This window comes from Manis pentadactyla, chromosome 15, assembly GCF_030020395.1.
Source record: "Manis pentadactyla isolate mManPen7 chromosome 15, mManPen7.hap1, whole genome shotgun sequence".
Lineage (NCBI taxonomy): Eukaryota > Metazoa > Chordata > Mammalia > Pholidota > Manidae > Manis > Manis pentadactyla.
Genome location: NC_080033.1, coordinates 14,914,252 through 14,941,286, shown reverse-complemented (window position 1 = coordinate 14,941,286; position 27,035 = coordinate 14,914,252). Strand labels below are relative to the sequence as shown.

The following is a 27,035-nucleotide window of genomic DNA, read 5'->3' as shown; positions in this document are numbered from 1 at the left end:
CAGGAGAGGATGTCGAAGTTGTCTGGGTTAGCCTGGTCTGGATCAAATTTTTTTGCCTTTTCATGTTGATAGATGCAGTGGTATGCTATTGACTCGTCTGTCAGCTGGGAGAGCCAAGACCTTTTCCACTAGCTCCTGGCCTTTCTTTACTGGGACAAAGGCGCTCCCTAGCGGGTTGTGTTGGGCAATTGCATGTAGACTAGGTTTGTTTCTTGCCCTGCTGCTATGGAGGAAGATCCCTTGCTGTGAGTGTGGCCAGCCTCAGGCTGCTTTTCTGCTATGGTGGGACGCCGGAGTGGGAACAGACAGGGGGTCTGTTTATCGCCATGAGGGGTCTCTGAGCTGCTGCCCAGGGGGTTAGGGTGCCCGGAGTTCCCCAGAATTCCCACCTGCTGGGCTGAGTGTCCCAGGACACTGTCCCTTTAAGACTTTCAAAAATCACTTGCTTTTCTTTGTCCCAGATGTGCTGGCTTTGGGGACCCATTCACAGGTCTTACTGTCCTGTTTCCCTAGTATCCAGCACCGCACGCATTGTGTGTCTGCACTCTGGGTGCGGATGGCTAGGGCTGGGTGTTTAACAGTCCTGGGCTCCCTCTCCCTCCCTGCTCCGACTCCTCTCCTCCCGCTCAGAGCTGGGGTGAGGAGCGCTCGGCTCCCGCCGGGCCCCGGCTGGTATCTTATCCCCTTCGCGAGGCGCAGGGTTCTTGCAGGTGTGGATGTGGTCTGGCTGTTGTCCTGTGTCTTCTGGTCTCTCTTTTAGGGAGAGTTGTATTTGTTGTATTTTTAAAAATATATATGTTTTTGGGAGGAGATTCCCACTGTCCTACTCATGCCGCCATCTTGGCTCCGCCTCCTGGTCAGAACTTTTTTTTTTTTTTTTCTTTTTTTTTTCTTTTTTTTTAAAAAATATGGAACGCTTCACGAATTTGCGTGTCATCCTTGCGCAGGGGCCATGCTAATCTTCTCTGTATCGTTCCAATTTTAGTATATGTGCTGCCGAAGCAAGCACAGAACTTTTTTTAAACAACAAAACACTTGAACGGAAAATGATCTAGTATTCATTTGTTTTAGATAATTCATCCCTGCTTAAAGACATATTGCCTTACAAGTAATATCTATGTACAAAAAAGTTATTACCCTTGGTTTAACAATGATAAATGAAAAATATTAAATTTCTTCAATTGAGCAAGATATGCAAGGACTTTGTTGTTGTTGTTGTTATGTTGAGCACTGAGAGGAGGATATACTACTGGAATATAAAGATATGAGCTGAATGAGCAGGCCACAAACAGAAAGGAGTTATTTTCATAGAACCAGTATTTTCCTCCATCCCATCTCCATTTCATGTCAGTAAAAAAACACCATTGACCATTTGGTTAAAAAAAAAAAGGGAATATGCTTATGCATATACACCAGTTATTTTATGTACAATAACAGAATGAGAAGGGGAAAATGAAACGATAGAGTAACTGTACTGTAGTAGTCAGTTCGTGACGAAACCAAATTTCAGTTTTCTAATTGAGAATGTCTACTTGTTCTGGAGGGACAGAGTTCTGGAGTAAAGTAACAGGTTCCCTTTTAGTAGACATGTCCTATCTGCTGCTGGGACACATCAGTTGATCTTCAGCCTCAATTTCCAGAGGCACGGGTGTGTCTGCTTCATTGGCTGACTGCCTGTCAAACTGAAATCTGATCTGCCAAACTGAGAAACCCCATAGATAACAACAGGCTTTCAAAAGTTTACTAAGTGGTGTATGACTCTTAATCTTAGACTGCACCACAGGACCATCCTGCTCTAACATCTTCTAATTAATATTGTTGTTCTCAGTCTTGACCCTTCTTTGGGCTTTCCATCAGGCTTGGTGAGCTCTGGAGTCTCCTAAGCAGCTGCTTCCCTAGGTCTGCACTGAAGGTTACTTACACATGTAACAACATGTATGAATCTCCAGGGAATTATGCAGAGTAAAAAAGCCAACCACTCAAATTAAATACTTTAAGATTCCTTTACATTATATTCTTGAAAGGTAAAATACTAGAGATAGAGGGGACTGTAGTTGGTGGGGGGAGTGGTTGTGACTATTAAAAGACAAGGTGAAGAATTCTTGTGATGATGGGAAAAATACAGTCATACAGAATATGACTGTAGTAATGTCAGTATCCAGGCTGTGATACTGTATATAGTTTTGGAAGATGTTACCATTGGAGAAAACTGCATAAAGGGCATATAAGATAGCTCTGAATTATTTTTTACAACTGCATGCAAATCTAGAATTACTTCAAAATAAAAAGTTAGATTAAAAAAAAGCTAGGCCAAAAAAAATAAATTCTAAGGTAGTAGACCAAAACCCCACTACATTAAGTGTAAATTCACTAAATATGTCAAATTAGAATAAGGTGGTCATTATTTTTAAAATAATGCTGTTTAATAAGAGATATTTTAAAAAATAAAACAGACTACAAGCAAAAGGGTAGAAAAAGATGAACCATGTACTAGTCAAAAGGATGGTGAAGCTATCATAATATCAAAATAGACTAAGACAAAAAGCAATATTATAAACAAAGGGTAAATTCCATAATTTCCTTTTGTATCAACCCAAGAGAAGCTATCACAACTCTAGATATATATCATCCAAGTTTGACATAAATAAAAGGAGGAATAAACAAATCTACAAGTATAAACAATGAAATCAGGAATCTAGATTGGACATAGGTTTTTTTTCTCATCTTTTAAAATGATTAGCAAAAATAGTTCTACAATAGATAGAAAAATATCTACTGTTGGTAAAGACACATGAGACAAATAAGCATAATTCATTTGGAGGGCATGTTCTGTCCATGCAGTGTTTGACTGGGAATCTCGTGTCTCAGATACAGATTTACATTTCTCTGAAACACTGCCGATTTTCATGTAGCGAACGGAAGGCTATCTTCTGCATCCTAGAGATAATATAGTCCTTTGGACTTTGTATGGTTTAATGGTAAGCTTAAGAGCCAGAAGCCTCTCTGATACCTTCAACCACTACAAGTTCCTGATACCCAGCATGCTATAGTCTAAAGCATTTTGATTTCTTTGCCAACACACCATAGCAAAAAGTGTTGGCTACTGTTTCCATAGATATTTCCTCCAGTTTTAGTCTCTACTGAAATATTGCAGTGAATATTCGATTTTCATTGTCAATTTTATTTTAATTCTTCTGAAGTCTGAGTGGATCCCATATGAAATGCTGAAAAATCAGATCTTTAGGGCAGGAGTGACATATAGTCTAGTTTACTAGATTTTTTTAGGTTTTGCTCCTCACTTCCCTACCTTCCCACTATGGGAAGTAACTTCCCACTGATGTTGAGGCTGCTTTGAATTCTTGACATGAACTTTCATTTGATGGCTCAATGTCTTTGCCTTCTTCAGCGGTTTTTTTCTAAATTACCTGTAATACCTTTGTCCATGTAACGCACACTGAATGTAGAATAACAGGGAAAAAGAGCAGGGGTGTTTTAGCAATACAGACTCACGAATCTGTATAATTTTGGTTATTGGTTTATTGACATAACCTTATACATTTCAATACTGTAATGGGCCAACGGCAAAATTATAAACACACAAATAAATTACCAAGCAGTCTGAAAAAACTGCAGGGTCAGAATCAGACGGTCACGGGAACATGTAATGCGACTATGGCCATACAAATGGTCGCAAATTCGCAAGACCCCAAAAGTCACTGGACCGCAATGTTTTTCGACGCATAGACTCCCCATCCCAAGTTCCACGGCCGCAATCTCCCGCACACTGTCACACAAAGTCACTCCTCCCTTTTCTGATTGCCGCCAGGAGCTTGAGGCGCACGCTGCTCAATCTCATCCCATCAGTGGCCCCTCATCTTTCCTCACCTTCACCCTGCTGAAGCCCAGTCCCGGGTGGGGCCCAAACCAACGGGACTAAGCGGACTCGGAGGTGCTTCTTTCACGGACGAGACACCGTAACTCCGAAAACCCAAAGATGCAGCCCACTGTAAGGAGGAAGCGACTTTTTGCAGAGAACAAACTCGGGCTGCGAAGGCCTCTGGGAGATGTAGTCCGGGGCAGGAAAGTTGCGGATTTTTCAGATCCTCTGGGAATCAACTTGCACTCCTAAGACCCTAGTGCGGACCTCCAGGGAGGCCGCTGTCGCACAACTGAGGGGCCGAGCCTGCTCGGCAGATGTGGGCGCCCTTAGCCGCCGCCGATGGTTATTCCACTCCTCTCAAACAGGAAGACCCGTCCCGCCACGGAGAGCCGCGGGGGCCTCTGGGAAGTGCGGTCCTGCGTCTAACGGACCGAGGCTGTGCTGCCTCAGCACCACTGCTGCTGACCTTAGTGGCGCCCCTGCCTCAGCCCGCGCTGACTGTGCCTCTTGGGGGGCGTGGGGAGTTGGGCCTGTGTCCGCCGGCTCCGGGGTGAGTTCTCCGGAAGGCGCGAGCTCTTGGTCAGGGGCTCGTTGTGCTGCGCGGGAGCAGGGGCCTGCGGGCTCGGTGCCTGTGTTGTCGGAGGGGGATGCGGGGCAGGGCTGTGCGGCTGGCGGTGGTGCCCTGAGGCCAGGGGAGCGGCGTGTGAAGGACTGTATTTGCCAGTTATGTGACAGTATGGACGTGGGATCGTGTGTTATGGTAACTGGAAGTCCGTTTTTACAGGAGACTTCAGTAGTCTCAACGCTTGAAGAATTTATTTATTTTAAATTTTACTTTCGTGTATTAGCCACGTTTTGTATGCATATTAACTTTATGCCCCTTGTCCCTCCACTCCCCCGCGCCAATCGCAAAATACAGAAAAGCTCAAAGAACACAAAAATTATGCATAATTCTACCCGCCACTATCAAAATGTACTTCCCTTCTTTTCACTCCTCTCTGTGAAAACATACACATGCATTCATATATCACGATATATGTGCAGAATAGCTTAAAATTTGAATTCACACTACGTATAGTTCTGTAACCCGTCTTTGTCACTTAACAAAACAGTATTAAGATCTTTCCATTTAAAGAATTACAAAGTTGTGTCATTTCCAAGTTTTCAATGGCATATATTTTAATGCATTGCCATTATAAACAATGCTTATCAGTAACTATTTGTCACATGTTATAATGCACTTAATTATTTTTTTGAGCAGGGAGGGACAGTGGGCTCCTAGAAGTGGAACTGATACACAAAATGTATGTGCTTATTTGCTAAGGTCAACCTAAATCTATCTAATTATTCTCCCTTAAGGTTCTAGTAAGCTACAGTATTGACATAGTTAGTATAAGATTCCCTATACTAATATGCCCTTGATAACAATAGTTATCATTAATGATAATTTTGTTAACCTTATGGATCTAAAATATTTTATTTAATTTGCAGTTTGATTATGACTGAAGTCAAGCATTTTAAAAATCTTTTTTTGTCAATTATGTGTTTTCTAAAGTGTTTTTCTAAAGCAGTGTTCTATTCAAATTTAATTTTCAGATTCCTCAGGTATTAAGGATTCATTCATTCATCCACTCACCATTTATTGAATCCTGTCTATGTGACAGAACAATACTAGAGGCTTGGATTATAGCATTGAACAAAATATACTTTCTGCTATCATGGTGCTTATATTGGCGTGGATCAGTTAATTAGTGAGGTAAGTAAGTTAAATATACCATACATGGGAGTTAGAGTTTTAGTTGGGGTAGCCAGGGAAGGCATCTGGAAAGGTAATAATAAAGATATGAAGGAAGTCAAGGAGCTAGTTATGCATATAATAGAGGGAAGGTTATTCCAGGGAGAGAGAATAACAGTTATAAAGGCCCTGAGGTGGGAATATGCCTATGAAAATGAAGAGGCCAGTGTGGCTCAAACAGAGCAAATGAGAGGGAGAGGAGTGGGAGGTGAGAGTAAAAAGGTAAGTGGAGGGAAGAAGGGCAGATCAGGGCATTATGGGCCTTATTAATGATTTTGGCTTTTACTCTGAATGAGATGGGAAGTTATTAGAGAGTTTTGAGCATGTGGGTAGCTTTGACTGCTCTGGTTAGAGGACTCCAGGTGGACCAACAGGGAAAAGCTGTGTGGGGTGGAAAGGGTAGAAGCAGACACCAATTACAAAATTACTGCAATAATCTAGGGAAAAGATGTTGGTGACCTAGATCAGAGTAGTCAAAATGGTGAGAAGTACTGGATATAATTTAAAGATGGAGCTGACATAATTTGCCGACAGGACTGATGTGCACTGTAAACATGACAAGATGACGTTATATTTTTTTAATTGATTAATTAATTAATTATATTAAGGTATTATTGATATACACTCTTATGAAGGTTTCACATGAATAAACAATGTGGATACTACATTCACCCCTATTATCGTATCCCCCCCATACTCCATTGCAGTCACTGCCCATCAGTGTAGTAAGATGCCACAGAGTCACTATTTGCCTTCTCTGTGCTGCACTGTCTTTCCCCTGATTCCCCCACACACAATGTGTGCCAATCATAATACCCCTGAATCCCCTTCTCCCTCCCTCCCCACCATCCCTCCTCCACCCCTGCCCTTTGGTAACCGCTTGTCCCTTCTTGGAGTCTGTGAGTCTGTTGCTGTTTTGTTCCTTCAGTTTTCCTTTGTTGTTATACTCCACAAATGAGGGAAATCATTTTGTACTTGTCTTTCTCCGCCTGGCTTATTTCACTGAGCATAATATCCTCCAGCTCCATCCATGTTGTTGCAAATTGCAGAATTTGTTTCTTCCTTATGACTAAGTACTATGCCATTGTGTATATGTACCACATCTTCTTTATGCATTCATCTACTGATGTACACTTAGGTTGCTTCCGTATCTTGACTATTGTAAATAGTGCTGCAGTAAACATACAGGTGCATATGTCTTTTTGAATCTGAGAAATTGTATTCTTTTGGTAAATTCCTAGGGGTGGAATTTCCAGGTCAAATGGTATTTCTATTTTTAGTTTTTTGAGGAACCCCCATATTGCTTTCCACAATGTTTGAATTCGCCTACATTCACACCAGCAGTGTAGGAGGGTTCCCCTTTCTCCACATCTTAACCAACATTTGTTGTTCTTAGTCTTTTTGATACTGGCCATCTTAACTGGTGTCAGGTGATATCTCATTGTGTTTTATATTTGCATTTCCCTGATAATTAGTGATCTGGAGCATTTTTTCATGTGCCTGTTGGCCATCTGAATTTCTTCTTTGGAAAATTGTCTGTTCATATCCTCCACCCATTTTTTAATCGGGTTATTTGCTTTTTGGGTGTTGAGGTATGTGAGTTCTTTATATATTTTGGATGTTAACCCCTTATCAGATATGTCATTAATGAATATATTCTCCCATACTGTAGGATGCCTGTTTGTTCGGCTGATGGTGTCCTTTGCTGTACAGAAGCTTTATAGCTTCATGTAGTCACATTTGTTCATTTTTGCTTTTGTTTCCCTTGCTCGAGGTGATGCATTCAGAAAAAAGTTGCTCATGTTTATATTCAGGAGATTTTTGCCTACGTTATCCTCAAAGAGTTTTATGGTTTCATGACTTAGATTCAGATCTTTGCTCCATTTAGAGTTTACATTTGTGTATGGGGATAAGCAATAATCCAGTTTCATATTCTTGGATGTAGCTGTCCAGTTTTGCCAACACCAATTGTTGAAGAGGCTGTCATTTCCCCATTGTATGCCCATTGCTCCTTTATCGTATATTAATTGACCATATATACTTGGGTTTGTATCCAGGCTCTCTAGTCTGTTCCGTTGGTCTACGGGTCTGTTCTTGTGCCAGTACCAAATTATGTTGATTACCGTGGCTTTGTAGTAGAGCTTGAAGTCAGGGAGCATAATCGCCCCAGCTTTATTCTTCCTTCTCAAGATTGCTTTGGCTATTTGGGGTCTTTTGTGGTTCCATATGAATTTTAGAATTATTTTCTCTAGCTCGTTGAAGAATGTTGTTGGTATTTTGATAGGGATTGCATTGAATCTGTAGATTGCTTTAGGCAAGATGGCCATTTTGACAATATTAATTCTTCCTATCCATGAGCATGGGATGTGTTTCCATTTATTGGTATCTTCTTTAATTTCACTCATGAGTGTCTTATAGTTTTCAGTGTATAGGTCTTTCACTTTCTTGGTTATGTGTATTTCTAGGTATTTTATTCTTTTTGATGCAGTTGTGAATGGAATTGTTTTCCTGATTTCTCTTTCTGTTAGTTCATCATTAGTGTGTAAGACTGCAACACATTTCTGTGTAGTAATTTTGTATCCTGCAACGTTGCTGAATTCAGATATTAGATCTGGTAGTTTTGGAGTGAATTCTTTAGGATTTTTTATGTACAATATCATGTCATCTGCAAACAGTGACAGTTTAACTTCTTCTTTACCAATCTGTATGCCTTTTATTTCTTTGTGTTGTCTCATTGCTGTGGTGAGAACATCCAGAAATACGTTGAATAAAAGTGGAAAGAGTGGGCATCCTTGTCTTGTTCCCGATCTTAAAGAAAAGGCTTTCAGTTTCTCGCTGTTCAGTATGATGTTGGCTGTGGGTTTGTCATATATGGCCTTTATTCTGTTGAGGTACTTGCCCTCTATACCCATTTTGTTGAGAGTTTTTATCATGAATGGATGTTGAATTTTGTCAAATGCTTTTTTGGCATCTATAGATATGATGTGGTGGATGATGTTGTTGGATTTTCAAATGTTATACCATCCTTGCATCCCTGAGACGAATCCTACTTGATCATAGTGTACGATCCTCTTGATGTATTTTTGAATTTGGTTTGCTAATATTGTGTTGACTGTTTTTGCATCTGTGTTCAGGGATATTGGTCTGTAATTTTCTTTTTTTGTGCTGTCTTTGCCTGGTTTTGGTATTAGGGTGATGCTGGCCTCATAGAATGAGTTAGAACGTATTCCTTCCTCTTCTACTTTTTGGAAAACTTTAAGGAGGATGGGTATTAGATCTTCACTAAATGTTTGATAAAATTCAGCAGTGAAGCCATCTGGTCCAGGAATTTTGTTCTTAGGTAGTTTTTTGATTACCAATTCAATTTTGTTGCTAGAAATTGATCTGTTCAGCTTTTCTGTTTCTTTCTGGTCATCCTTGGAAAGTTGTATTTTTCTAGAAATTTGTCCATTTCTTCTAGGTTATCCAGCTTCTTACCATATAGATTTTCATAGTATTCTCTCATAATTCTTTGTATTTCTGTGGTGTCTGTAGTGATTTTTTTCTTTCTCATTTCTGATTCCGTTTATGAGTGTATACTCTCTTTTTTTCTTGATAAGCCTGGCTAGGGGTTTACCTATTTTGTTTATTTTCTCAAAGAACCAGCTCCTGCTTTCATTGATTATTTCTATTGTTTTATTCTTCTCAGTTTTATTTATGTATGCTCTAATCTTTATTATGTCCCTCCTTCTACTGACTTTGGGCCTCATTTGTTCTTCTTTTTCTAGTTTTGTTAATTATGAGATTAGACTGTTCATATGGGATTGTTCTTCTTTCCTGAGGTGGGCTTGTATTGCAATATACTTCCCTCTTAGCATGGCCTTCACTGTGTTGCACAGATTTTGCATTGTTGAATTATTGTTGTCATTTGTCTCCATATATTGCTTGATCTCTGTTTTTATCTGGTCATTGATCTGTTGGTTATTTAGGAGCATGTTGTTAAGCCTCCATTTTTTTGCAGGCTTTTTCATTTTCTTTGCACGATTTGTTTCTAGTTTCATACCCTTGTGGTCTGAGAAGCTGGTTGGTACAATTTCAATCTTTTTGAATTTACTCTGGCTCTTTTTGTGGCCTAGTATATGAGCTATTTTTTTAAATGTTCCATGTGCACTTGTGAAGAATATATATCCTGCTGCTTTTATGTGGAGAATTCTGTAGATATCTGTTCAGTCCATCTGTTCAATGCCTCTAGAGTGTCCTTACTTATTTTCTGTCTGGTTGATCTGTCCTTTGGAGTGAGAGGAGTGTTGAAGTCTCCTAGAATGAATGCATTGCATTCTAATTTCCCCTTTTAAATCAGTTAGTATTTGTTTCACATATGTAGGTGCTCCTGTGTTGGGAGCATAGATATTTATAATGGTTATATCTTCTTGTTGGATTGACCCCTTTATCATTATGTAATGTCCTTTTTTGTCTCTTGTGGCTTTCTTTGTTTCAAAGTCTGTTTTGTCTGATACAAGTACTGTAACACTTGCTTTTTTCTCCCTACTAGTTGCATGAAATATCTTTTTCTATCCCTTCACTTTTAGTCTGTATATGTCTTTGGGTTTGAAGTGAGTCTCTTGTAGGTAGCATATAGTTGGGTCTTGTTTTTTTATCCATTCAGTAACTGTGTCTTGATTGGTACATTCAGACCATTTACATTAAGGGTGATTATCAATAGGTATGTACTTATTTCCATTCCAGGCATTAGATTTGTAGTTACCAATGGTTCAAGGGTAACTTCCTTACTATCTAAGAGTCTAACTTAACTCAGTATGCTATTACAAACACAATCCACAGATTCTTTTTTTTTCCCCCTCCTTTTTTTCCTCTTCCATTCTTTATATACTAGGTATCATATTCTGTACTGTTTGTCTATCCCTTTTTATTACCTCTGGTGACAGCTATTTAACCTTAGGAACTCTTTCATCTATAGCAGTCTCTCCAAAAGGCACTATAGAGATGGTTTGTGGTAGGTAAATTCTCTCAGCTTTTACTTATCCAGAAATTGTTTAATCCCTCCTTCAAATTTAAATGATAATCTTGTCGAATAAAGTATAAGGTTGGAGGCCCTTCTACTTCATTGCATTGAATATATCATGCCCCTCCCTTCTGGTCTGTAAGGTTTCTGCTGAGAAGTCTGATGATATCCTGATGTGTTTTCCTTTGTATGTGATCTTATTTCTTCTCTGGCTGATTTTAATTTAATCTATCCTTGTCCTTTATCTTTGCCATTTTAATTATTATATGTCTTGGTATTGTCTTCCTTGGGTCCCTTGGATTGGGAGATCTGTGCACCTCCACGGCCTGAGAGACTATCTTCTTCCCTAGATTGAGGAAGTTTTCAGCAATTACTTCCTCAAAAATGCTTTCTATCCCTTTTTCTCTCTCCTTCTCTTACCCCTATAATACGACTATTGTTTGGCTTGGATTGGTCACACAGTTCTCTCAGTATTCTTTCATTCCTAGAGATCCTCTTTTCTCTCTGTGCCTCAGCTTCTTTGTATTCCTCTTCTCTAGTTTCTATTTCATTATCGTCTCCTCCACCGTATCTAATCTGCTTTTAATACCCTCCATTGTGCTCTTTAACGATTGGATCTGCATCCTAAATTTGTTCCTGAGTTCTTGAATATTTTTCTGTACCTCCATGAGCATGTTTATAATTTTTATTTTGAAATCTCCTTCAGGAAGATTTATTAATTCAGTCTCACTCAGTTCTTTCTCTGGTGTTGAGATTTTGCTTTGAACCAGGTTCGTTTAACGTTTCATACTTGTATATGGCACCCTCTAGTGCCCAGAAACTCTACTCTCAGCCCCTGGAGCAATCCCGGAGGTCGCAGAAGTGGTGCTCGTGTCTGGGGGGAGGAAAGAGCTGTTTCCTGCTTCCCAGCTGCTATGCCTGTCTCCACTGCCAGACCAGTGGGCCAAACACAGAGGTGTAAGCCTCTTTCCTTTGTGTTTGTAGCTGCCGTTTTCCACAACCAGCTAGAATCTCCATCTCTCCAGGTATTCACTTGTCTTAGCTTTCCAGCCCCACTACTCACCAAAGCACCATGCAGTATAGGTTTGTGCTCCCAGAGCAGATCTCCAGAGCTAGGTGTTCAGCAGTCCCAGGCCTCCACTCCCTCCCTGCTCCATTTCTCTTCCCCCCACCAGTGAGCTGGGGTGGAGGAAGGGCTTGGGTCCCACTGGGTCACAGCTTTGATACATTACCCTGTTCTGTGAGGTCTGCTTTTTTCTCCAGGTGTATGCAGTCTTGTGCAGCCTTCTTTCCTGTTGCTCTTTCAGGATTAGTTGTATTAATTATATTTTCGTATTATATGTGGTTTTAGAAGGAGGTCTCTGCTTACCTCTCATGACATCTTTAATCCATTTTGTTTTTTTGACATGCTATTTTTTGATTCCAGGAACTTGAAGAATGGAGTTATTATTAACTGAGAAGGGAAAGAAAGTAGGAAAAACTGATTTGGGGCATAGAGAGATGGTGAGATTTTAGTTTGGAATATGGCATAAAAAGTGTGAAATGCTCAGTGACTTCCGTGCTGATATTAAGTTGGCAGTGTGACATACAAGTCTGAATTTCAGAAGAAAGATCTAAACTCTAGGATGGAGGCATACATTTGGGAATTGTCAATATATAGATGATATTTAAAGTCAACAGATTAAACAAGATCATTTAGAGGACAGGATAAATAGAAAAAAGTAGAGGTAAAAGACTTACTCTGGGTCACTCCAACATTACAATGTCTGGGAAATAAGGAACTTTCAGCTTCCTCCCCGTCTCTGACCCTCAGACAAAGGTGACGCGATGACATATCGAAGACCTGAGTAGGGCAGCCAGGGGACTCAAGGCGTACCAGCTCAAGAGTGGAGCTGGAAAGCCACCTCTCATATTTATTGATCAGGCATCACATTCTTGAGTGGGTTAACAAGTTTCTAGACACAGTGATTAACATACTTTACTACAGGAATGTAATTGTCTCCAGGTCGCTGGGGTAAGTTGTCCCTGGCGCCAAGCAATGAGGGGGTAGAGATAACAAGAAACAGATCTCGGTTTAGATTTAGTGACCTGTGGCATGCACCACAGACAACAAGGAAGGCAAACAATTCCCATAGAAACAAAGTGATCTATGGGTGGCAACCCACATTTCCCCTGTTTTTAAATAAAAAAGGAAGAGAAGTCCGTTATTCCACTGCAGCTTGGTAAAGAAAAGGGGCGACAAGAAATGCCTCATCAGGGGGGGTGAGGTGCTTAGCCACGCCTCAGTTGACCCCCTCATCTCTCGACCTGTTGGCCCCTGCGACTGTGCCAGTCTTAGGTTGTTCCTCCCATGAGGAATCTTACCCGTCTCTGGCTAGCCAGCCATCTCTTGGGGCCTTACAGGGAGTAAATGCGATAAAGAGGAATACAAAAGCTTTATGCAAACACTTTGTCATCTCCTTAATTGCTGCAGAATTTAAAATATACAGTGATCTGTCACACGGACTCTCAAAATAACATGCAATTATTAATTTTTTGCCATGACTTCTTGAAATATAGCATATGCATGAATTGGCTTTATTAAACCAGCAATCAGATGGTGCACCCATGTTACAAAAACGGAAAGGCAAATACATAAAAGAAGTAGGCTTATAAGTATTGGCCATAGCCAGTGAAACCAAGAGAACAAATCAGGTAATCCAGGTAATTGTGAAAACTTATCAATAATATGGTGAATATCATCCAACTGGTTTTGAATTGTCTGTGAAAAATCATATATATTAAAACAACACATTCCAGGAAATTGTTCACAGCCCAAATGTTCTTTCAGCAACAAATAGTCTATGGTAGCACGATTCTGAAGCACTGCCACTTGAACTTCTCCAAGTTCCTGATTAAGTTCCGACAGTATGGAAGCAGTCAGATTTGTAGTCTTGCTGTAGGCACAGGCCAGCTTAAATATTTCCTTCTGCATTCTTACAATGAGTCCTGGTACAGGCAATACAAACACAGCTGCGACTGCAACGGCAACAGGGTCCAACAATTTCAAGTTGTCGTCACAATCTGGAGGCAGGGCACGGGTCACTCTTCGGTGTTTAAATCGAGCTTGATCTATAAGGGCTGGGAGAACATGTCCTATACCACAAACGCCTTGATAATGTGAGGAAAAGTCCTGATAGGTTTTGTTATCACACAAAAACACCCAGCCATTTGGGAGTCTATATCCATATGGTCACTTTACATGAATAGTAGAATTAGAGTAAGAAGGTATATTAGTACAATTGACACATATACAACTAGAAACTATAGTGGTGCTAACTGGTAAATTCAATTGAATTTCTCAAGAATCTTGGGGACTAAAGTAATATTTATTCCAGAAATATTAGTAAACACTGAAAAAGGGAGTCCTATGCCTATCAAATTCTTCCTTAAGATTCCACTAATAGAGGAATCACTTGCTACACAAAAAGATGTCTTGTTAAGCCCTTGATTAGCCAATTGCAACCACATATTGGGTGAAGAATACTCATTCTCTGGGGTTAGTGAAATATCCAAATAAACATAACTACTTTTATATATTTGATCAGGGCTTCTATTCTGGAATTTTTCACAAGAATAATTGCCAATATCATTCCGGGTTAAAACTGTTTTATAAATATCATAGCGGGTATTGTCTCTTTTAGACTGATCAGTAGCATTATCCCAACCAAGTTTTCCTCTATCTTTCTGTCTATATATTTCATTACCATCCTTTTTCCAAATCACCAGGCCTACAGGAGTTGAACAAGTGGAGATACAATGAAGTTCTACTCCCTGGCTGAACTATGGAGGACTGCTAATACTAGCAGTAATAGTACAGGCCTGGGTTATGTATATGTGTATAGAGATTAGAATAAAAAACTTCATTATCATGTAGGGATCGTCACTCCAGTGATGGAACCGGTTGAGGGACATCGCCTGGGACAGCCGTCTCAGATGGCGATGTTGCCGGGAGTTCCTCTTTATAGCGTATCTTGATCCACTTTCTAGGCATCCAGATCAAGCGTTGGTCCTCTGTAATGACACAAACAAACCCTTTGCCCCACACCTTAATATGACCTTTATGCCATTGTGAAGAACCGGTTGGAGACCACCATACAGTAACTGCTGTTGTTTTAGAAAAAGTAATATTGTCAGAAAAATGCACTTCCATAGCTGATTGTCTGTCACCCTTTAAAAGACCAAAATTAAGGATATGTAAAGCATGTATTAATCGTTGATTTGCAGTTAATTTTATCATATTGGGCAGTAATCCCCCTTTTTGTTTTAACAAATAATGCTTAAGAGTAAGATGGCGATGTTCAATTAGAGCTTGGCCTGTAGAATTGTATGAAATACCTGTTTTATGAGTGATATTATATAGCTGAAAAAAAATTTTTTTAGCATAGAGGAGAGGTAAACTGGAGCACTGTCAGTCAGCTTAAGAGAAAAAGTAAAACATTTTTTTTCTCCTGGATAATTATTTTTTATTGAAGGGTAGTTGACACACAGTATTACATTAGTTTCAGGTGTACAACACAGTGATTCAACATTTATATACATGATAATTCTAGGTACCAGCTATCACCATACCAAGTTGTTACAATATCTTGACTATATTCCTTATGCTATACATTACATCCCGGTTACTTATTTATTTTACAATTGGAAGTGTGTTTATATTTATATATATATATATTTTTGTGAGGGCGTCTCTCATATTTATTGATCAAATGGTTGTTAACAACAATAAAATTCTGTATAGGGGGGTCAATGCTCAATGCACAATCATTAATCCACCCCAAGCCTAATTTTCGTCAGTCTCCCATCTTCTGATGCATAACGAACAAGTTCTTACATGGAGTACAAATTCTTACATAATGAATAAGTTACATGGTGAACATTACAAGGGCAGTTATCACAGAAGCTTTCGGTTTTGTTCATGCATTATGAACTATAAACAGTTCAAATATGAATATTCATTTGATTTTTATACTTGATTTATATGTGGATACCACATTTCTCTCTTTATTATTATTATTTTTAATAAAATGCTGAAGTGGTAGGTAGATACGAGAAAAAGGTAGAAAACATAGTTTAGTGTTGTAAGAGAGCAAATGTAGATGATCAGGTGTGTGCCTGCAGACTATGTGTTAATCCGAGCTAGACAAGGGCAATAAAACATCCACGTATGCAGAAGATTTCTCTCAGAACAGGAGGGGGGAGGTTCTAAGCCTCACCTCTGCTGATCCCCATTTTCTCACCTGATGGCCCCCCTGTGACTGTGCCTGTCTTAGGTTGTTCCTCCCTTGAGGAATCTTACCCGTCTCTGGCTAACCAGTCATCTTCCAGGGCCATACAGGGAAATGTTAAGTTGGTAAGTGAGAGAGAAGCCTTATTGTTTGAAAAGGTTAGCTTTTTACTTCTTTGCATATTTATGCCCTGTGGCTTCTATGCCCAGCATTTGTCTTGAAGTGTCTTTACCACTTGGAAGAATTATGATACTCAGTAAATTCGAAATGTGGCACGAATTCTATTTAAGGGTTGTAATTAGGTAGGAAGAAGAAAAGCTATAGAAGTAGCAGGTGGAAGAAAACCTGGGAAGATTGATTATTTCTTTGACATATCTTCTTGTAGAGTAACTTCAGCATGGATAGGTTTTAAACTACTAATTAAATTTTGTGCACACATTAACATAATAGGAGTACAGTTATGTAACCAAAGCATACCTGTAATTACCAGCCATCTCCAGTGAAACCAAGAAAACCAGTTAGGCACCTTAGGCATTTGTGAAAACTTATCTATGATATGGTGGATATTGTCCAACTGAACTTGAACAGTCTGAGAGAATTCAGATAAATTAAAATAACTAATTCCTGGGGACTGTTCACATCCCATATGTTCTTTTAACAGTAAATAGTGTGTGGTTGTAAGATTTTGGAGCGCTACAATTTGCACTTCTCCTAATTCTTGATTGAGTTCCAACAGTATAGATCCAGTCAAATTTGTTGTTTTACTGTATGCACAGGCCAGCTTAGATATCTCCTTCATCATTCCCATGGCAAGTCCAGGAATTGGTGGGATGAGTGCATCTACACCTGTGGCAGTGCGTGGATCTTTGTTGGGGTTTCTTTTGCTGATCATCTTCTGGCATGAGTCTTCCCGAGAGTGCTGATGTTGGAAGTTCTTTTTCATATCGTATCTTAGTTCATTTTCGGGGTTGCCAAATTAGGCTTTGATCTTCTGTATAAACACAAACAGACCCTTTGCCTACACTTTTATATGCCCTTTATATCATTGTGTAGAACTCATTGGAGGTCACCACACAGGAACTGCTTTTTTTTAAAAAGTAAAGTATTTTGTCAGCAACATTTGAAACCAAAAGCTACAAACTCGTCTTCTTTAGTTTACTTAATCCTATGTAACTAATACCTGTTCTGCTGAAATCTAGTTCTTTACTAGTCTAGGAGTAATAAAACAGTGACTTTAAATGACAAAAGACTTACAAATGACAATGGTTAAAGACTTGATGAGAGCTTACATAAGATAGTTGACATAAGAAATTTTGGATATTTTTCTAAAACAAAACATTCAGTAACAAAGTTTAGCATCATTCCTTTTGACAGTGCTTTCTAGGTAAATATATATGAGATAAATAAGCCAAATTAGCCAAATATTTTTCCTGATGAGGAGAAAAAATTCTTCTGACATTTTCGAGGGCCCTCTGGAAAATATCAGAGTTAACTAGAAGTAAAAGCACCTTTTTGAATTTGATTTTGGAAAGCTGTCAAAAGACAGTTTCTTTGGCATTTGCTTAAATAAGATTATAGGTTGCCATGAAGCAATACTTATCTATTTAACTAGAATGACAACAGAATACTTCAAAGGCAGATACAGAAGTTTACACAGTTGTTTGCAAAGTTTAACTATTAGTCCTTTGATATTAGAATCTCATTTTCTTAAATACTCAGACAATTCATTGAGACTTTAAGCATGAGAAACTTTTGATAAAACAATTAGAAAACCTTTTGCAATCTTTCAGCATCAAGAGCAGACTAACAGTTTAAGAAAACTTTGTCTTTTTAACTGAAAACAAAATTCTAATTTTGCTGTGTACTTGATATCAAGACTCACTTGCTTTAATTTCACATAGCATGACTATATCAATTTTTCCACAAGCTTTCTACAACTTTCTCTTTACATTCAGTGTTCTCCCCCTTTAAATAAATAGCTGTACTTTAGAACAATTACCTTCTTTTACCCTCAACAAAACGAATTTCCATTCTTTATACTTTCTCTTATTAAAACACACATCTTTAGCATACAGAAATATTTTTGTTATTATGTTAAGTAGTTTTCATTAGAACTTAAAACCATTTGATACTTTAACTTTCAGTGAACACTGAAAAATAGGCCACTGTAAACTGTTACAGTAGCATTCTTCAGATTGATACATCTATGAACGTATATTATCATTTTTGGAAATGTGCTTTACAGCACAATTTCTCATTAGGCACAAAATATGTCTATATAACTTAGCAAACTTTAAGAATTTTGGTTACCACAAAAATTCTCAGGCTGTTTGCATATATATATATATACACTATTATACATTAATACAGTATTATTATTAAGATGTTTATTTGCTACACTTGTTTACTTATTTTTAGCAACCATGCTAGATTACTTACAAAATTTTTAACAAACATTAGACAAAGTCAAGCTTTTCTTTAAGCATCTTCTTGAAATGTTTAACAGGTAACATCAACTTAAATGACTAAGTAAACTTTGGCAGCTGATAACAATAAGGACATGTCTGTTTCAGTTAAACTTAAATTAGCATTAATGCTTAATATTTTTTATTAGATTTTCTGGAAGTTTTAGAATGCCCAATTTTCAAAAGTGCTTGTTTTTAAATCAATTTGTAAGATAAATTCTAGCCGAAATAAGCAGGCGAAGAGAGGCAACAAAGGGCCAGGTAGTTTATTTGAACGCAAATTCCTGGGTGATATTCTGCAGTCTGCCTATCACAGGCCAGGGAAGTCACACCCAGTCAGTTATATAGGGGCTTAAAAGGGGTTAGGAGGTGGAGGAGTGGGCAAGCTATCCTAGGGGGCATGGAGAGATATGATTGGCTAAAGGTGATATAATAGACAACTAGAAACTTTTTTCCTTCCAAGAGGGAGGAGGCTGACATCCAGGTCTTAGTTGGCACATCAGAAGGATGGAATTCAGGAAGAGCTGTCCCCTTTCCATATAAGGCACAGACCTTGGGGTCTGGTCTGTTCTCCTTTTATGGTATCTCTCTGTTCTGTTTGCATGTCCTTGTTTTTTCTCCCTCCAGCATAACATTCCAGCCTTTTGGTCATAATGGGCGACAACTCGATCTGGCTACTTTTGGCTGACAAGGGCATCATGGGGGAGGGTTTGTAGCATGTAGTTACATTGCTCTAACTGCAAATATTTTGCCTTGCTTTCTCCAGAGGCTCTCACTTTATTATGTCTATGCTTATGGTCCCTGTTTCATTCTCTTGTCTATAGATAGAAACTCTAGCTGCTCCTAGGGAAAAGGGGTGACAACCGCTCTGGCTGCTTCATGCTGAAAGGGGGCACAGTAAAGGGTGCAGCTAGGTCTCCATCACTGGTCAGTTGAGAGGGCCTCGGAAGGTTGGCGCTTCTATTCTGGGTTTCATTTCTATTACTATTTGCAGTTGTGTGGCTTCTAGGCAAGATAGAACAAATTGTTATTAGGTTAAGTAGCAACATCTGGAGTTGGATTTTCCATTCTGGAAGGACAAACTTGATGAGATTAAGAATGCATGTCTGAATATAAGAACTAGAAATATGAAGAGTTTAATTGATAATCATAGCCAGGTATCATGGGGAAACTAGAATTCTGGATCGAGTTTACATCTCAATGACTAGTATTAGGATTTAGTATAGATAAGACTGCATTATTGAAACAATACTTTTCTCTAAAATCACCCTCATTTTTATTAGAAGTAACTAGGTTAAGAAAGTAAGTAACACTTGGCTTGATTATTTGCATAAGTGCAGCAAGAAGAGCGATTGATTACATAGGCTCTTTTAAATATGCTTTGCTGGAACTTTTTGTAAGGAATTTCAGATTGAATTTTTAAGGGCTTCTTGAGGCCAGAAATCCAAACCAGACTTGCCATCAGGTTGTGCCTGCAGTACCTGTAGATTTGGGTAAATTCCTCTCTTCTTGAGGTTCCCAAGATGTTCTTGAGGTTTCTGCACCTGCCAGGAAGTGACCTTCCTTACTCACCTGGTAAGGCTGCTGGGAACTCTGTAAGCAAGGTACCAGGCCATTTCTTCCAAGGGGCTTTGTTGGCTTTATAAAGTCAATCTTAGTTCCTTAAAGCTGTCTGTTCATATCTGAGTTTACACACATGCCTCTCAGGTATGACATTCCAGTCAAAGCCTTGGTAATATAACCAGTGTTTCTAATTGGTCTTTTTACAAGGAAAGCAGATTCTTGTTGAACTTGTGCAAATAAACATACTGCCATGAAATATAAAAATAGTCACTGAGAATTTTTTTTTTATTCTGGAGGGATCAGGTAGAGAGAAAGATAAAGTCTCAATTCTGCTTATTAAGGCAGTCATTTACTAAACTGTTGTCAGCTTAAGAGAAAAAGCTTAAAACACTTTATCAGCAACATTTGAAACAAAAAGCCACAAAATCATCTCCTTTAGTTTACTTAATTATATGTAACTAATACTTGTTCTGCTGAAATCTAGTTCTTTACTAGCTTAAGAGTAATAAAACAGTGACTATAAATAATAAAAGACGTACAAATGACAGTGGTTAAAGATCTGATGAGAGCTTACTGTAAGACACTTGACATAAGGAAATTCTAATATTTCTGTAACACAAAACATTCAGTAACAAAGTTTAGCCTTATTCTTTTTGACAGTGCTTTCTAGGTAATTAAGCAGGTAATTATATATCAGATAAATAAGCTAAATTAGCCAAATACTTTCTCCAATGAGAAAAAGTTCCTCTGACATGTTCCAGGGGCCCTCTGGAAAATATCAGAGTTAACTAGAGGTAAAAGTACCTTTTTGAATTTGATTTTGGGAAGCTGTTAAAAGTTTTAAGGCACTTGCTTAAATAGGATTATAGGTTGCTATGAAGCAATACTTATCTATTTAACCAGAATGACAACAAAATACCTCAAAGGCAAATAAAGAAGGTTACACAGTTGTTAGCAAACTTTAGCTTTTAGTCCTTTTAATATTAAGATCTCATTTTCTTAAATACTCCAACAACTCATTGAGACTTTGAGCATGAGAAACTGCTTTGATAAAACAATTAGAGAACTTTTTGCAATGTTTCAATATTAAGAGCAGACTAACAGTTAAGAAAACTTTGTCTTTTTAACTGAAAACAAAATTCTAATTTTACTGTGTACTTGATATCAAGACTCACTTGCTTTAATTTTATATAGCATGACCATATTAAATTCTTCTACAAACTTTCTACAACTTTCTTTTTATATTGTTCTCTCTCTAAATAAACAGCTGTACTTTAGAACAATTTTACTTTCTTTTATCAAGACAAATTCTTTAGTATGCAGAAATGTTTTCCTTATTACTTTAAGTAGTTTTAATTAGAACTTAGAACTATTAGGTACTTTAATTTTTAGTGAGCACTGAGAGGCAGGCTATTGTAAACTGTTACACTAGCATTGTTTGGATTGACAAATTTATGAACATTTTATGATTTCTGTTAACTATGAGCTTTACAACACAATCTATCACTAAGCACAAAGTATATCTTTTTAACTTAGCAAACTTTTAAGGTTTTAGGTTTCCACAAAGATTTTTAGGCTGTAGATAGGTATACATACTGTAACACACAATTAAAAAGGTGTTCACTTGCCACACTTATTTAGTTCACTCATTAGTAACAACTGTGCTAGATTACTTACAAGACCTTTACTGAATATTAGACAAAGCCAAGCCTTTAAGCATTTTATTCTTAAAAGATTTAGCAGGTAACATCAACTTAAATGACCTTAGGTAAACTTAGGCAGCTGATAACCACAAGGACATGCCTGCCTCAGCCAAACCCAAATTAGCATTAATGCTTAACATTTTTTATCAGATTTTCTGGAAGTTTTAGAATGCCTTATTTTCACAAGTGCTTGTTTTTAAATCAATTTTTATCAATACCATCCGGAGATAAGAAAATATTTTTCATTTACACACCTAGACACACAAACATACAAACTGAGATACAACGACTACAGTCAGCAACACCTCCCACACAAAAACATATACACAGACAGACAAACCGATATCAAGACTTGAGTCACTGATATCCAATTGCCTTCCCTCTTTTCAGCTTCCTGTCTGTGGCTTCTGGAACCAGAGGGTGGGAGGAGCGTGTTCTGGTGGGGGAAGAGGGCGATGAAGGCAGAAGGAGAGGGGGAGGGGTGATACAGCCACCAGAAGAGGAGAGCAGGACAACAGCATGGTTGAGAATGCAGGACTTTAAGATAGCGGCAACATGTGTGAGGACAAAGGACTTAAAGATGGTGGTGGAGAGAGGAGGAGTGGATTGCAAGCTGAGGGAGGTGGGCGACTGAGGTTTTCTGGTGGATCTGAAAAGGAAGAAGGACTGGGCAGACTAAGAGGCTGACAATCTGTTACTGGAGATCGGGCCAGGAGAACCTGAGTCATTGAACACTTAACATAAAGGTCTGGGCAGGAGCACAAAGTCCAAAATGCCTGCACATATGGGATTTCACTCTACTCTCCACTCTAGTGGCAATAATTAATCAAGTCAGTGAGGAGGCCAAAATTGAAAGTTCCCTCAGGGGGCCAGCGAGATTGATTGTCCAAGGGTTACTGAGGCCCGGCCTCAGAGCAAAGAAAAACTAGCTTCCATTTACAAACTTCCTGGGACAAATATAAAGTAGCCAAATTAGAAATAAGACACTGCAATGGGGTCTGAGCTTCTTTTGAGGGCTGGTTCCCCATGTCTGTGTCACCCTCCCAACTAATCCAGCTGAGAGGAGCGCCCAGCATCCTAAATGCGCCAAGTCAGGGGAGACATCCTGGGAGCCTGGGTGAGGGACATCTCCCACACTGCAGCGCCAGGGGCGGGCCGGATGCCCACAGACATCCTGGGGCCTGGGGTAGGGATCTCTCCCATACTGCAGGGCCAGAGGTGGGCCGGATGCCAGCAGAGGGTGGGCTGGATGCCCAAGGGGCCAGATGCCCTCATCTGGATGTACGTATGATTTCTAACAGACCAGGTGAAATGGAGTTAGGAAGGGAAGCAGACTGGGGGAAACTGAGGAACTCATGTCTCAATTTGTATGTTTGTGTGTCTAAGTGTGTGTGCAGGCTGAGGTCCTGTATGTTTGTGTGTCTAAGCAGAGTGCAGGCTGAGGTCCTGGGTCAGGGAAGGAGGGGGCGGGGCCACCAGTGGACGGTCGGGGCCCCACGCTCATGCTCCTTCCCGGGTTTCGGCACCAAATGTAAGATAAATTCTAGCCGAAATAAGCAGGCAAAGAGAGGCAACAAAGGGCCAGGTAGTTTATTTGTACGCAAATTCCCGGGTGATGTTCTGCGGTCTGGCTATCACAGGCCAGGGAAGTCATACCCAGTCAGTTATATAGGGGCTTAAAAGGGGTTAGGAGGTGGAGGAGTGGGCAAGCTATCCTAGGGGGTGTGGATAGGTATGATTGGCTAAAGGTGACATAATAGACAACTAGAAACTTTTTTCCTTCCAAGAGGGAGGAGGCTGACATCCGGGTCTTAGTTGGTACATCAGAAGGATGGAATTCAGGAAGAGCTGTCCCCTTTCCATATAAGGCACAGACCTTGGGGTCTGGTCTGTTCTCCTTTTATGGTATCTCTCTGTTCTGTTTGCATGTCCTTGTTTTTCCTCCCTGCAGCCTAACACAATTTTTATTAATACCATCCGGAGGTAGGAAAATATTTTTCATTTACACACTTAGACACACAAACATACAAATTGAGACATAATGACTACAGTTAGCAACACTTTTCATATAAAAACATATACACAGACAGACAAACTGATGTAAAGATTTGAGTTACTAATATTTAATTGCCTTCTTTCTTTTTAGCTTACTTGATTAAAAGTACTTCAGTTTTCAAGAACACACTCTAAGGGCGAGCAGTTTACATAACTGGATTAAGGTTTAGATGGCCCCAGACTAACAGGGCTGATGAAGGCTCTGAACTTATGATAGGGACTGTGTGTGTCCAGGGGACTGGAAATGAAATGCAAGTACAGTTCTAGCTCCAGTCATTTAAAGCGAGGCTGTATTGCAGAAGATAAATTTCTTCTATCTCAGGGAGTTTAGTTTAAGACTTCTCAATTTTCAAAGATAATGATGAACCCAATAAGTAAAATAGATGTTCACTAAGAGAATTTAGAAAACCAGCTCCATATTGTAGTAGTTCATGGGACTTTTGACTATTTTCTTCCCTTGTGGCAAAATATATTTAGCTACATAACTTTATATTGCATACTTCTTTCAGGGGCCAAGCCTCTCTAATCAGAGTTTGTACTGGGGCCAAGTTTGTGTGCAGAAGATAAGATACTTCATTTTTAGAGTTTAGGGATTGAATTGCTCCCAGTTAGTTTTCCTAGTTTTTTCTGCCCGAGCTTCAGTCATTCCTCCAGAGGCCCCTGCCTGTCTGATAAATGCAGGGACTGTGTGACTTTTCACCACTAGAGCCTTGATCTGTGTCACAAGCTTGTTTTGCTTCCCTGGGGCTGCAGACAAGCAAATGCTTAGCTCCAGGATGACTGCCTCTAAGGAAAGCAATTAATAGAATAGAGCTATTTACATGTTGATCTGAGGGTTCAGCTTGATTACTTTACAGGCTGTATTTACATTACACAGGAGAAAGTAACGCAGGCCTAAGAGGACTGCTTTGAATGGGGAGCAAGGTAAAAAAGCAATCTTTAAGGTCAATGATAGCCATATTCCAGTCTTTTGGAATCATAGCCAAAAAAGGGAGGCCTTGTTGTAAAGGTCCCATAGGTTTAAGAACCGCATTAATTTGCCTTAAGTCATGTAAGAGTCTCTAATTTCCTGACTTCTTTTTTATAACAAATACAGGGGAATTCCATGGGCTTGGGGAAAATTCTAATCTATCTAGCTGAAGCTGTTCTTTAACTTGTGTAAGAATGCCACTTTTTCTTTATTAATGGACTATTGATCCACCCAAACAGGCACAGGGATAATGTTTCCCTGTCTGTGAGCCTCTTTGAAATCTCTTAATGCATTACTCCCATCAGCTTGTCTGAGGGTTCCCTGTGGAGGCAAGTGATAACAATACTTTGTATTATATTTATGAGGTTGAGAAAAGTTCTTTTTAGAAGTTTTCACTCCTGGTGTTTTCAGGAGGGCACAGAGTAATTTTAAGTAATCCTCCAGTTTATCTGCTTTAGTTTCATGTTGGCCCATTATAGTGTCCCTGACGTCTCAATGCTGTTCCGTACTTACGCTTTCCCGGGAATCTTACTGGATCGACGATCTTCAGAGCTTTTTGCCGCGCTTGAATTGCAAGTGCCGCTGAGTGGAGGTTCTCCACCCTGAGTTTCGACCGTCTTTCAGGTCCCTGTTTGGGCGCCACTTGTCAGCCTCCTCCCCAGCTCCAACCCACAGACAAAGGAGGCGACACAATGAGATATTGAAGACCTGAGTAGGCCAGCCAGGGAACTCAAGGCATACCAGCTCAAGAGTGGTGCTGGAAAGCCACCTCTCATATTTATTGATCAGGCATCACATTCCTGAGTGGGTTAACAAGTTTCTAGACACACTGATTAACATGCTTTACTACAGGAATGTATTTGCCTCCAGTCGCTGGGGCAAGTCGTCCCTGGTGCCAGGCAATGAGGGGGTAGAGATAACAAGAAACAGATCTCGGTTTAGATATAGTGAGCTGCAGCATGCACCACAGATAACAGGGAAGGCAAACAATTCCCATAGAAACAGAATCATCTATGGATGGCAACCCACAAGGAACCAGCAAAAGAGACTGAAAGGGATTAACTAGAATGGTTGCAGGAAAACTGGGTGAGCATGACATCCTATACATCAAAGGGAGGAATGTGTCTTCATGAGAACTGTGTCAGATGCCGCTGATAGGCCAACTAAAATGAAGACTGAAAAAGGAATGTTGAATTTAGCAACACAAAAGTCACTGGTGACCCTGAAGAACAGTTTCAATGGAGTCTGAGGTTAAAGAGAGAACCGAGGAAGAAAAACTAAAGATTCCAATTATAGACAACTCTTAAGTTTTTCTCTAAATGAAGGGAGTGAAATGGAGTGTAAGATGGAGTCAAGAGGTAAATAATAACTCTTTTTAATGTACTGACCGAAATGATTCAATAGAGAAACTTGGTGCAGGAGCAAAGGGGAAGAAATGCTATAGGCATGTCCTTATGTAGAAAGAGCAAATGTTAGGGTTTTTAGGAGAGTGGAAAAGAATAAAATAAACACTTAGGAGAGTGGGACAGAGAATAGAGTAGAAAAATATTATATGATTTACAGGTAGCATTGAACATCCACTTGATGTTCCTATTTGTGAATTTAAAGTGAGCCTATTCTGTGTAGTTACTTAATTTATCTCCTACAATGTTTATCTGCATGGTTGTAGCCACAAGTAGGGGAGGGTAGTTGAATTTAACCAGTGTTGATTTCATGAAGTAAGCAGGAATTATGTGAGAGAGAGGCAAGGGAGTCTAAGTTGGGAATAATTAATAACATTGATTGACCATGGATTTTAGGCCAGGTAAGTAGAAAATTGTGGATAGGAGTGGAAGGAGGGACATTGAGAAATTGATAGAATGAAGGAATGGAACTTCCTGGTGGGGCTGAAAGACTTGGGTTGAAATACTAGAGGATGTGAGATGGAGAGGTAGAAGGATATTTTCCCCTCTACTTGTCAGATGTTTTCAAAATAGAACAATCCCTCTTTTTACCACCATACCAGTTTTAGAAAACATGGAAGATTATTAGCTGTGTTTCACTGGGGGAACAAAATGGTGATACTTTAATTCTATTATTCCTTCTTCATTTACTAGCTGGAATATTTTCCTAAAGGAAAAATTCCCCTCATCAAGTCTTTGGTTTTACTTTGAGATCTAGTTTGTACAGGAAAGGCAGAATAAACTAATTCTTTCCTTTTATATGTTTTAGGCTATTGAATTCCCTAGCATTTCCCAGTAAGTTGTTATCATGTTACTGTTATATACTCATAGACTTTAACATATTTGCTGTATTTCAAACCACTGTGTTATTTTCTTTTTGAAGATCAAAT

At 39.3% G+C, this 27,035-nt stretch overlaps 1 protein-coding gene and 1 non-coding gene across 8 annotated transcripts in view; one reads left to right on the top strand and one right to left on the bottom strand.

Annotated features, from left to right (window-relative positions):
* Window positions 1–902: 902 nt before the first annotated feature.
* Window positions 903–1,009, bottom strand: LOC130681176 (U6 spliceosomal RNA). The gene has a single exon (XR_008994231.1). It is a non-coding gene; the product is annotated as a U6 spliceosomal RNA (small nuclear RNA).
* Window positions 1,010–3,617: 2,608 nt separating this feature from the next.
* LOC118912515 (zinc finger protein 569) overlaps window positions 3,618–27,035 on the top strand; it is a 73,604-nt gene continuing 50,186 nt past the window's right edge. For 4 of the 7 annotated variants that reach the window (XM_036885697.2, XM_036885700.2, XM_036885699.2 and 1 more), the window contains exons 1-2: window positions 4,291–4,430; window positions 5,477–5,636. Coding sequence is in view for 2 of the 7 variants with exons in the window: in XM_036885694.2 (XP_036741589.2) it covers window positions 4,195–4,430 (236 nt within the window). In the remaining 5 variants the exon portion in view is untranslated. Of the gene's footprint in view, window positions 4,431–5,476; window positions 5,637–27,035 lie in introns of all 7 variants that reach the window. The other 3 variants (XM_036885694.2, XM_036885692.2, XM_057493447.1) reach the window with 3 other exon arrangements.